The sequence below is a fragment of the Dromaius novaehollandiae genome, chromosome 1 (assembly GCF_036370855.1).
Source record: "Dromaius novaehollandiae isolate bDroNov1 chromosome 1, bDroNov1.hap1, whole genome shotgun sequence".
Taxonomy (NCBI): domain Eukaryota; kingdom Metazoa; phylum Chordata; class Aves; order Casuariiformes; family Dromaiidae; genus Dromaius; species Dromaius novaehollandiae.
Genome location: NC_088098.1, coordinates 195,633,177 through 195,646,017, shown reverse-complemented (window position 1 = coordinate 195,646,017; position 12,841 = coordinate 195,633,177). Strand labels below are relative to the sequence as shown.

The 12,841-nt window shown below is 43.5% G+C and overlaps 1 protein-coding gene across 2 annotated transcripts in view; it reads right to left on the bottom strand.

Annotated features, from left to right (window-relative positions):
- Positions 1-12,841, bottom strand: part of SLC7A1 (solute carrier family 7 member 1) — a 56,336-nt gene that overhangs the window by 23,788 nt on the left and 19,707 nt on the right. For both annotated transcript variants that reach the window (XM_064504960.1, XM_064504961.1), the window contains 2 exons: positions 4,912-5,295; positions 154-312 (listed from right to left, as the gene is read on the bottom strand). In XM_064504960.1, the coding sequence (XP_064361030.1) occupies positions 154-312; positions 4,912-5,295 (543 nt within the window). The remainder of the gene's footprint in view (positions 1-153; positions 313-4,911; positions 5,296-12,841) is intronic.

The following is a 12,841-nucleotide window of genomic DNA, read 5'->3' as shown; positions in this document are numbered from 1 at the left end:
GGGCAGCTAAATAGGTCAATTCAATGCCTGTAAACAGAGAGCTTTTAATAAGGTGTCCAAAATAAATGAGGACTTTGTGCCTATTCCAAAAGCAAACAATCAAATTACAGAAGAGGAAAGTCCAAGACTCACAAACCCCTCCAAGGGGTTTACCTGTTAAAATGATGATTATGACAACAGCAAAGATGTCTGGATATTTCGCTAGCACTCCAGGAGCATCCATAGTCATGTATTTTTTACAAAATTCTTCAATGTGCTGTCCTATGATTTCATCAAATGTTGCGCTCCACGCTCTGGCCACACTGGAGGTTCCTGAAAAAGGACAGAAATTATGCAGATCACTTTTCATGGCTGGCACACACTCTAAACAGGGGCACTTTGTATTGCTTTTGGCTGTGGCAGGCCTCAAAGAGCAAGATGGTGGAAAGCAAGTCTGCATTCATTTCTCACGGGCTAGTAGCAGACTTTCCTCTACACATCCAATCTGTCTACACCACAGCATAGATTGCAAGCTCATGTACAGCTAGGCCTGGGACCTGCAGGCTTCTAGACCACATGAACGACAGTCTGGGACAGTACAAAGTTCCCTATCATGCTCCAGCATTCACCCTCCTGTGAACTCAGAACTCAGCCTATATTCATGCCTGGCACATACTTCGACATTAATACAGGTGGTAAGTCTCAGACGCATGCTTAGCTGACAAGATACATAAATCCGTACAGAGGTTTAGCTTCCCCAAAACCTCTACTCTGCCTTAATTTATAGCCTGGAATGATATGTTCCTTATGCCCTCCAGCAGCCTTCACTTCCTCAAAACCTTGCAATCTGTGCTGCTGTGGAGGTCTGAGTCTCTTCTCACACTGGCATAAATCACTAGATATGCATCTACGCTGGGGTCACTACAGCCCAGCCAGAGACCTTATATCAGGCAGCTTGGCCTTGGATAGCGCAAAGCTAGAACACCAGAGCCTAGACTGCGAAACTCACCTCAACTATATAAATACTCCGCTCTGGCAATGTGTAGGTCAGCTCAGACTCTGGTGCTAGAGTATCTGAGTGGGATGAAGACACATCTGGCTCAAATGTAGTTTCTAGATTATCTGAGCATAAGTCATTATATAGCAGGATCCTAGTGCTAATTCTAGCAAGTGACATGACTCCTCCCTGCAGTAAGCATCAAGACTACCACCTCCACGGTCTCTGTTTCCTATGTCAGGAACAAGAAAGCATGCACAGTTTGCTGGGGTGAGGACTGATGCTAGAGTTTTGTGATGACCAAGTCTGGGACGTTATCTGGGCCAGAAGAGCCATTTCAGAGAACTGAGATAATAACAATGGAGAGGTATCACCAAAGAGTGACAGCACCATACAAAATAAACAGGTTAGGGTAACAGTCTACTTCTCCCTCTCCTTCCGTGTTATAGTGGGTTTCATTATTCTAGCAATGTCTTACACAGTACGCTACATATAACAGCATCTAATTGCATGGTATAATTACTACAGTACATAATTGCCTGGTTAAAACAGGAGCTGGTTTGGTTTTGGTTTGCAGAGCAGTTCTTTAGAGAACTTTGTCTGGGTCCAGTTCTGCCTAGAACAGTTTGTCCTGACACATTCAGCAGTGTGAAGTCAAAGAGACTGGATCTGATATGGGCAGGTTTTCAGGTTCCAACTCCGGCTCCTACAATTGTGTTAAACAATGTCTGTGCTTATCCAGAGTTAAATCCTCTTCAGCGATGGATCGGCACCACCTGCAGCAAAATCGGGAACATTCATCATGCCAGTCTGGCTTTTCGACAGTATAAACATAAGCCACCAATCAGACATGTTTGGATATTATTCTGTTTGCTGAGATGGAGAGGTGTGTAGCAAGAATGTATTTGAAGAGAAGGGAGATCAACGCCATCAAGCAGCGAGACATTTAACCCTGTAAAGCTCCAAAGTTATTGTGTATCACGCCGAAACCGTTCAACTTGCTCCAGCACAATTCTAGGAAAGAGGCTATTTCTTCAGTTCTGTTTTTTTGTTCTGGCTGCAGTATTTCATGTTCTAGGACAGGAACAACCAGCTCCTGTATTCTCTATACTGGATGCCAGTTGCTTGGAAGCCAGTTCCACGTAACTATCAGCAGTTTATACTTAACTCTCTGTAACCAACATCCTTGAGGGAGTAGGGGGAATCTGACATACTTCGAGCATTGGAGACACCTGGGTAATATCTTTACTGCTGCTAGAAAGCATGGTGCAAAGACACTAGGCCATGCAGTCAACTTGCATCCAGAAGGACTGATTAATTCTGGGCCAGCACAAGCTTGCCAGAAGCAAGCTGCACCACATAGCACTCAGAAGGACTTATGAGCTCTTCTGCAGGCCTCCTGCTCTTGCTCATTACACAAATAGGTACAGGCTAGGAGGTGACCACAAGCCCCAGGAATCCCTTTCGCTTGAACAACTGATATTCTACCAGGATGCTCTTACTCATCGTTCCATCAGCTCCCCCCAGCTTCCTGCTCTTGAAATGTTTCCACAATCTGGCACAGTCCCCCAAACCTTCATCGCCCCAGAACAAAGGCCGGACCAGATCCTGGTCCTGAAAGCCTACTTCCTTCCAGTCTAGACGACCACCAACTAGTCACACACCCACTTTCACTTGTCACCCACCTCCAAGATCCTATACCAGTTTCCAGCCCCAAGCCAGCTCCAAGGCACCTCAGCCCAGGTAAGCCTGAACCTGATCTGACAGGGTGGGAGGAAGCTGCCATCGTCTTGTTCCCCATTAGTTTCCCACCCTGGCTAGACAATGCTTGCACGTACCCTTCCTCTTGGCGTGGTCTCCTACCATCCCCCCTCCCCCTGGGTCAAGTCACTTAGTTAACTACATGCTGCAGGCCGCAATTCATATGTGGTCCACAACTACCCAATATTTCTTTTTTTCCCCACAATACTTCATACTGCCTGGGCTGAACAGAAGTCACAGAGCCTCAGTGTGAAAAATACCAACTTGGCCAAGTCCCTTACAGATGCAAGCTCCCACTGCCTCAGCTGGTTTCGGTGGCACTGCTGTGGATTTTCTGCAGCATGACCGAATACAAATTTGGCTGCCTGCCTCCTCTCAACCCCCAGCTCTGAATTGCAGAGTGTGCCTGCCAACGTATCTTTCCCTTCCACACCCCCGAAGCTGGTGGGAGTTTTCCTTGCTCACAAGAGGGGCAACCAGCATGGGGAAAAGGGCTCCGTAAGATAAAGAACAGACTTGCTACAGCTCATATCCTCTTGGGAGTTGCTTTTCTGCTTAGCCACCCTTTCTCCCAAATTATGAGGAAGACAGTTGCAAACCTACATTGCTGTCACAGGACTGAATTAAGAGCAACAAAGTTGTGTCACAACACATTCATCGATTATATCTAGCCAATTTTTACATTTTCTGTGTTATGATAATATACCAAGCAACCAATTCTAAAATAACAACTGAGGCAGTAGTTCAGAAGCCACTATGAGAGGGCAAAACAATCTCAAAAATATCAGTCTCAGTCTAGATCCTTTGAGTGTAATGTTATATAGGTAAATCTTCTCATTGTGCATTTGCAGAATCAGGTTTTGGGATGCCACCTTGGCCTCTCCTCAACTGTATTACTCATTTTGGTTGTCCAATATCATGGCAGGAAAGGCCATGCAGCATAGAGAAGACTATTTATCATTACCATTCTGGAAGTGAAGAGAAATCACTAAGAAATCTGTTCATTTTTTCTACATGAAGCCTAAGCAAAGTCCATTTGGGAAATCTGGAGAAAGTTTTATGCTTAGTTTGTTTAAAAACTATTTTTATCCTCTACTTGCAATGAACTTGACTCATGAAAAAATCACTGGACTCACATTTCTTAAGGAGGTGAGTTTAAATGACTCTGGCCTTTCATCTCATTTCTTATTTTAAAAAAGGAGCAAGAAGTTTCAGGTAGCACAGAACAGAGCCAGCACCACCTCACACAAGCAACTGCTCCATCACTATAGCAGTCTGGATATGATCTTACTCTCCCGTCCCCAGCACCATGGGAACTAATATCCAGGGTAACAGCTGCACATCCCATAAAATCCAGTTTAAAAAATAAGTCTCTTTAATAATTCAGCAGAATATTGTTTTTCATTTTAACTAGTAAGTCTTCTCTCTGAACTGACAAGTTGGTTGTAGCCTTAATTATAGGCATGATGGCAAGCAGCATGCCCAGAACATGCTTGACAAGACAGGAGCCTCACAAGGATTCATGAATTCTTAATTAGCAAAATGTGGTTTAGCTTTAACGTATCAGCTGAGTTGTACATCGCGTGCACAGAGCTTCATCCAAGACCTCTCTTAGTGGGAGTCAAGGACTTAGAAGGGATTTGGTTTGGACCTTTCAGAGTCTGTGAACCTGCAGTTCACCCTTAGCCTAATCTACGACCACTCATGAGAAAAAATTCTGATCTCCAGGTACTTTAAACAGGTTTCAAAGGCACCAGAAATTAATCCATAATCAGCTGGGAGTACAGATGCCGCTGTGTAAAGGCATCCTGCTGTCAGCTGCTTCTTCCTTAGGAGGAGGAAAACACTTTCGTTTCCTGACTAGTTTGTAGCAGCATCTCAGCCAGGGCAATGCCAAATGGATAATGTGGAAGTTCAGAGGAGGTTCAGCTGCAGTAATAACCCAGCTTGAGTACAGACTCTCAGCCTGCAATACATCACTCGCCTCTCAGAGTGACAGGCCCCACCATCAAAGCATTCCTGCAAGAGAGTCCTGAAATCTTCAGTGAGCACAAGGAAGCATGCTGCTTCTGTCTTATAACAGCAATACAACAGTGTCAACAAGGCTGATCTTACAAATGATGCTGCCGTTTTGGATAAGAGCTATGGTCTTGCAGTGCACCTACCACACTTACCAATAACATAGGAAAGAATTAAATTCCATCCAGTAATGAAGGCCCATAGCTCGCCAACGGTCACGTAACTGTAGAGATAAGCTGATCCCGTCTTAGGTACTCTAGCACCAAATTCTCCATAGCAGAGTCCAGCCAGCACAGAAGCCAAAGCAGCAATCAAGAAGGAGATAACAATGGCAGGTCCTGCATTTTCTCGTGCCACGGCTCCAGCCAGTACATAGACACCTGCACCCAAAGTGCTGCCTACACCCAGAGCCACCAAGTCAAACGTGTTGAGGCATCGTGAAAGCCGACTGTCTTCTCGAGTACAGTCCACATTTTTTCGGCGAAGAAGCTGGTTTCCAAAATTGATAAATCCCTGGCACCCCATCTTCTTGTTTGGGCCTGCAAGAAAGAGGGTGTCAGCATTAGTTGAACCAACCACACCCCATGAAACAGCACCATTGCACAGTTAAAATGCTACAGCTTTGTTACCCTTAAACAAAAGTATCTTCTCACTTACATTTCACCTTTTTACACTGTAAAACAGCCCCCTTGGCATTTTATCTAGGCTTATCACAGGGATTTAAAAAAGAAAATAAATAAAGCATTTTTCTGCTTCCTACTCCTATTCACGCTATGGAGGCTGTGCAATCCTGGGAGAGCAAACTGGATTCCACCACAACCTTTGTACCATGAAGAACACTAACCAGATTTACAATCACAGAGGCTACATAAAAGCATGCAAGCCAAAAAAGTAAAGCCTGTCTTTCAGATTTCAGAGTGGTTTTCCTGGGTTAGGAGTTAAAAGAGATATATGTACAGACAGATAGATGTAGGTTTAGATAGATCTATATAGAGATATTTAATCTTAAATTTCAGAGGTGAACTAAGATGACCGAAGCTTGTGAACGTTACATCCCAGAATATGGCATAGCTGAATCCCACATGTGCTACTGTCCCTAGAGCACAGCACAGCCATGTGCACCTGAGTAAGTCACACTGTTTGCAATAAGACAGACCCACAGAGACTTCCAACAGGCAGTAGCAGCACAGACAGGCATTGCCTAGACTGTACCAACTGAAACAGATGTAATTTGGAGAAAAGGACACACAGAATCAGGTTTTATTTAACTTGGTTACACAGATGTAAAAGCTCAAGCTATTTTGTATTTGGGTCAACTAAACCGAGAGCAGAATGTAGCTCCCTGAAACTTTCAGTCCCACACAGCACAGATGTCTTGCAAGACAGGGGTATTTAATGAAACCATGGAGCACTGTTTCCACCTATGGTCCTACTTCAGCAATAAGCTTCAGAAGGCACATAACCATGTGATAGTGCCAATGAAGCCTTTTAGATCACCCACATACCGTAAGCTACATTGTGCAGAAGTACTCAGTCTTTGCTCATAGTGCAGGCCCAACAAGTACTACAGGGGCATCCATCATACCTGGAAGTACAAGAAATACACATCCTAACACAAAGAGATGTTTATGTGCACACAATTAGGCCGTTGCCATTCCCGTGTATAGATGTGTCGGCATGGTCAAACTACAGCCTGACACTATTTCAGCTTGCGAGCAGTTCAGGTGCAGCTCCCATGCTTGGGACTTTACGACAGGATTAGCAGCAGGGTACACCAAATTCCTCTGTGTGGATGGATCCTTGAGAAGCTCCTTCCGGAGTTTCTTCTATCATCAGAAATGTGCCTTGCATTGCTACACCAGTGGGAGATTTTGCTGTGCAATTCATCAGGCCTACAAATCCGCAAACACAGACAGTAACAGCACTCATTAAAAGCTATAATCAGTCAAACCAGTATCGCCAGCAGTCGGGTCCTCTCCTAGAGAACAACCTTGGAACTAACACAGTTAAGGAGGCCTTTACAAAACCTACTCCTTCAAGATTTATGCCTTTGGACACAACCAGTGTAGGGAAGTTTTGTCCCATTCTTTCTGAGAAAAACAAGAAGTTGCTTCAAAATTCTTGAAAGCTTCAGAGAGCAGATAGAGAGCTGCTCTTCACAGTGTTACCTGAATCCATGAGTACAATATTAGAAGGGACTTCTTGCTTCTTACACTGCCAAGTCTAGTTGTCACAGGCAACCCTGGCATAATATCCCTTCCACAAATTTCTCAAGCTCTTCCTTAAAACTTGCTAGTTCTTTACCTCCAGTGCTGGAAAGCTCCACTGACACTCTTCTACTTTCCAGCCAAAATGCTTTAGTAGACAGTGTTTATTCACGTCTTTTTGTGTCAAGAGTGGCCATTCCCTCTCTTTGGTGCTTAACCCAGTGTACTTTCAGAGACCAGTCATAACCTCCCAGCCTTCATTTTGCAAAGCTAAGCAATCCATGTCCCATAGAAACTGGACAGTCCATCTCTCTGCAATTGTTCAACTCTGAATAATCCCTATGAGCAGCAACATAACAGCAGGATATCCCATTGCACCCTCCTACTCGTTGTGTCAAGAGGAACCATGTACAGAAGCAATAAGAACACCCCAAGACCAACTACTAAACACTCACTGGGTGTCTCCTTCGCAAGCGTCTATTTTCCCTTTCTACCTCCTGACTTCTCACTAGCAAATTCCCTTCGCACCTTGCAAGTTTCCTACTAGTCCTCCTCTTCTTAAGTAACTTCCCATATGGCACTGTATCAAAAGTTTTAATCAAGAAAAGATAAAAGAGAGCCCTCATTCTTCCCTTTCTTCTTAAAAAGCAAAAAAAAAAAAGAAAAGAAAAAAAAGCACCCCACCTTCCCTATATCTCGTATCAAATACAACTATCAGATGAATCTGTCAGTCTCCCACAGGCAAACTCCTTTACCTCTTTGCTATTCTCCAGTCAATTGACACCACCTCTCTTTTTACAGAGGTTTTGCTTTGCTTTTCCACCACTGATTTCATGCCCTGGTTCTTTCTGATTGCCTGTCCTTGACCCTTCTCTTCTGAGTTTTGCTCCCCACTGTTTTAACCATTTTCTTCCGCCAGTATTCTGCCATCCTACCTTCATTCCTAGCATCATCATCCACATTCAGAATTTGATAGTTGGACATTATGATGCTAGGCACAGCTAGGATGCCTCTGTAGGACTTGCTGGGTTAATCCTAATACAGATATGCAGGAAAACATGCATTGAAATACAGCAAGATTGCAGGGGTTGTAACACGGCATGTTCTTCATTCTGAATAGGTCACTGGCACAGGAAGCCCAACACTTCTGACAAACACCAGGAAGCTTCAAACATCACCAAAGAACCGCACTCAAGCCAAAGACCGCAGAAAATCTACACCCAAGTAACACAGATGTGCACTGGTACTGACAACAAGCTATAATGCTTTTACAAATAAATTTGGCTCCACACACCGAAACCACTACTTTAGGACCTTTATTCAACTATTTAAGGGTGCAGCACATCAGCATATTTGTTCTCAGCAGGAGTGCAGAAGCGATTTAGAAGTGAATCTCCCAGCTGTCCCCATTTACCACACCGGTTCATATTGCAGTGTGGTCATGGAATGCAAAAATTGGGTACTGTTGGGATGAAACTAAACCAGAGTATGCACTGCAGGGATGCATCTAACATGCTCCAACAACTACAGGGTGTTGAGCCCACAAGAACAGACAGGAGCTTGTCCAAACTAACCTCTTCTGAAATGTGTCTAATGCAGATGTCAGATCCGCGGCAGTAATTGTTCTGCTCTGCAAAATTACTTTGGGCCACATTATTTCCTAAGGTACACATTACTTCCTAATAAAGACATAGCCTGTGAAGATGAAAGGCTGCTTTCCTATCAGACTGCACCTAGGAGTTCAAAGGAGCCCCAGCCTGATATCTGAGTTGCACCATCAAGCCCAGCTTCCGTAGCAGGGCTTTTAAATGTTTCTTCATTAATTATGGAAAAGGAGAAAAGTTATTTTATCTAGAGGCAATGCTGGACTGAGGCATTCACTTTCAAATGAATAGCTCCTTGTAAATCAATAATGGAAGAGTAATATGCATTGTACACTAACATCAACAGTATGCACAAAATAACATGTAGATAAAAATATTGCTAAATGCAATTTATAATATGGTCAAGTGAGATTTGTATTTCATCTGCTCCAGCTAAAACCCAGAGTAAAAAGTGGAAAAATACATGTTAAGAAACTGAATTAAATGAGCCAGCAATTAAATCCAATGCTTCCATTTTGCCACCCCAATATCAACTACAAAATCAAAAAATGCCTCACTTTTCCAAAAGACACCAGTCATAAATCTTGGCTTAAATCTCTTTCCCCGGCCTTAAGCCTAGCCCTCCTATTATGAAAAGTAATTATAATTGCAGAACAAAGCTGAGGATTTCAAAGTCCCACAGTGTCCAAAATTGTCTAGTCCACCAACAGCTCTCAAACAGCAGCTACATTCAAGAGAGACACTGAGACACTGACTCAAACAAATGAAGGAAGGTAGATTTCACGACAATCTTACAAAAATCTCATTTGGTGAACCATAGGAATTCCCAAAGCACACAGAGATGGAAAACTATTTTCTCCCTTCAGAGGAAAGACAAATCTGTTTACCTAAGTGTCTTCATATATCAGTTCTTCCACACAGTCTCTTTTGCACCTGAATCTTACGCAAATACGTGTCACAGCCAGAATTGCTTTCAGCTGGACAGCTGCACACTTCTCCAAAAGCGGGGATAGCGCTGTGATGAACTTTAAATTGGGGTAAGAGAACACAAGCACTGCAGTGAAACCTCCGCAATGAATTTCATTACTTCATAGAAAGACAACATGAGTCCTAGGCTTTGCTTAACTCCCAGCAGAGTGATAAAGAGATTCCACTAATGTCTGGGTCTTAGAAAGACCGCTGTGATGGGGCTAAATCATCCACCCTGAACAGTAGTGGTAGTAGTTTATATTCAGTCTGGAACTTCAGGAAACAGGAAAAATTCCAGTGCTGTGCACCAAGAAAAAACGCTACAGAAGATGTGGAAAAAACCTCCAAAACAAAATGAAAAAATTCCCGTCATAAACTGCAGCCAACTATGAGCAAGATACCAACAGGAAATGTCTTAACAGATTTATTTTCCAAAGCTAGTCTGAACATCAAGACCAATTTGACTGAGGGCCAAACTCTGGATTTCAAATACAGATTTATTAGGTGGTACAGGAATATGAAGAAATGCCAAAGGACCAGTGAAAACCAGTTTACCTCTTGCTAAATGAATATGCCAAACCTTATGGCAAGGTTTAGACATTGAGTGGCCTGAACACAGGAGTTAGAAGCAACACAGATGAACATGTGAGTCGCAATTTAGGCTATTACTAAGACAGAAAATGGAAATAATCTGCCAGGCTCAGGACACGTGCATGTGACAAGGTCCTGGAGAAAACAACCACACCTTGAGTTAAAGGGAGGTGGCCTGGCTGGGCAAGAGGCTGAGTGATGAGCGAGAGGGTCTGCAGAGACACAGCGTGGCAGGGCAAGGCTCGTCTGCCCTTTGCAGGGGCCAGCAGAGACCCCAGGAGACATGGAAGGACCACCCTGAGACTTAGATGAAGCAAGACAGGGGAATAAAGGGAAAGCTACATCTGAGCGACAGATTAGTAAAGACTGTGAGGGGCAGGAAGTGGGAAGAGAGAGCTGTTTGGAATAATGGAAATGTTTTGCCTGGGACCTTTCCTCCTGCCCACCTCCTGCCTTGGATGCTTACTTACGCACCGTGTAATCTGGATGTACTGTGTCATCTGAGGCTAGCGTTTGCATGCTTTGCCAAATACCAGCTTTCACTTCAGGAAAAAAAAGGCAGTATGTCTTTCAGAGCATGAGGATATGAAATTGAAGAATTCGTTGTCACTGCATGTTGTAGACACCTAAACATGAACTGCTTTAAAAAAGGACCAGGAAAAGAAACAGTGGAAGACAGGTCCTTTGGCAGCTGTTGAGCACAACAGTCTAGACAGAGCTCAGGAACTCCATCTGCCAAATGCAGAGCAGGATCATGCTGTTCATGCCCTATTCTCAGGCTCTTTCCAAAGACCCACTGTCACAAACAAGGTATTGGTTAGGCAGACTTGATTGGTTAGGTAGTCTGATCCCATACTGCAGTCCAGGTTTGGTATGGCACAGAGCATATCACATACTCTGCAGGGAAAACTCTCTGGCATTTTGTCCAGGGTATGATTAATTTTCTCTGAAAAGCTGATCTGGTTTGGTATCAGCTACCAAACTATTTCAGAGGAAATCTTCCTGAGACCTTTTACCTTGGCTCCAGGCTGAGGCTACAGGATCAAGCCTTCCCAAACCCCAGTGACTGATGCCTTATTTTGTGTTACTCAGGATTTGCACACCTGAGTTGACATCAGCCTTGCTGAATATAGCAAGTTTATCCTACAATGTGCTGAACTTTTCTTACAGCTGAGGGAGGATGGTAACTTGCAGGGCTGGGCCATGTAGTTTGTAAAACAAATGTTTGTGATGTGCCCTCACTCACCAATGTGCTAGTATACACACAGGTTTCTGTGATGCCTACACAACAGAAATGGGGCTAGCTTTAAGTGATAGGTGGCACTAATGATGCATTTACTTTCAGCGCGCAAGCGACCTACTAACTGTCTCCATACACTGCACAAAGCTCCAAGGAGGATGTGCTCTGTGGTGAACAAAAGCAAAAGCTGGAAGTCAGGCTGTGCAGCTTGACATTATCTTTCTCTAATAAATGCCTCCAGCTAAAGGTGGATTGTGGTTCCCTGCTGTTCACAGCCATTCTCCCTCCCCCTTTTACTATCACTAAAATCCGAGGAGCCGCAGATGATAAGACTCTTTCAGGATTTGGCTCAATGCCTCTGCTTCAAAAACTTAATGCCTAATAATAATTGTAGACCATTTCCTACGTAGCCATTTAATTTACATTTAACTAAACCGAGTGTCTTGCAAAATGAACATAGCTCAGTGGTGCCAAACCAATGGAAGTTTTATCTCTGCACTCCAGATGAAAGTAGATCTGGCACCTGATTGCCCTCCCTTGAACTGGGCTGCGGAGAGGCAACCTCTGTGAGAAACAGCCCCTGGCAGCAGGGATGGGGGATTAGGACACTGGCCTGACCAGCTTTGGGGGGAGGGCAAGGTAGGAATTGTTGCTATAGGATAGGAAAGTGAAGGAGGAAGGGGAAAAGAAAGGGAAAAGAAAGGAAAGGGAAAAGAAAAGCAAAAAGAAAAAAGAAAAAAAAGAAAAGCTAGTGACTTATTTCAATCTTACATATAGCTCAAGAGTATCTCTCAACATTTTGGAGCTTCCCCACACATAACTACAGCTATTTACAGCTGTACTACGGCCATCAAGAATAAAGCAGAAAGGCTTTTTAAGGATAATTTGTTTAGAAGGGGCACTATTTAATTATGATAGACTTTGAAATTAAGGCCAATATCCTGAAATTGGCTGCACGCCAGCAAGCAGCTGTCTTCGTGTGGATCTCAAGATCAAGATATCAACTTCACTCTCCCCAATAAACTTGAGAAAGTTTATGTATTTCTCTTGTGAATAAAATGCCATCTACAAGCCTTACGAATGTATGCAGGGTGCAGGGTCCCTGAACCGCAGCCATTTTCTGCATCTCCTCATGCATAGCATTATCTTTCATCTCATAGATGAATGATTACCATCCTGAGTATCTCTTACACATTTTTTTTGCTTTTGAAGCAGAAGGTACCAAATCAACCTTTCACTTTCAATTATAACCACAATAGCTCAGCAAAATGACCTTCAATAAGGTCAAGAGTGGTTTTTTTTCAGAACAATCTTTCAATTTAACAGGATACACTACAGCAGCCATTACACCTCTGCTCAAAACCTTTCTGATACCATTTGTTGTCTTCGCAATTGCATCAAAGGGTGATTTCAGAAGAGATTATGATTTTTTCCTCTTTAGAAGTTGGATCTGCCTGTGATCTCACTTTCTTAA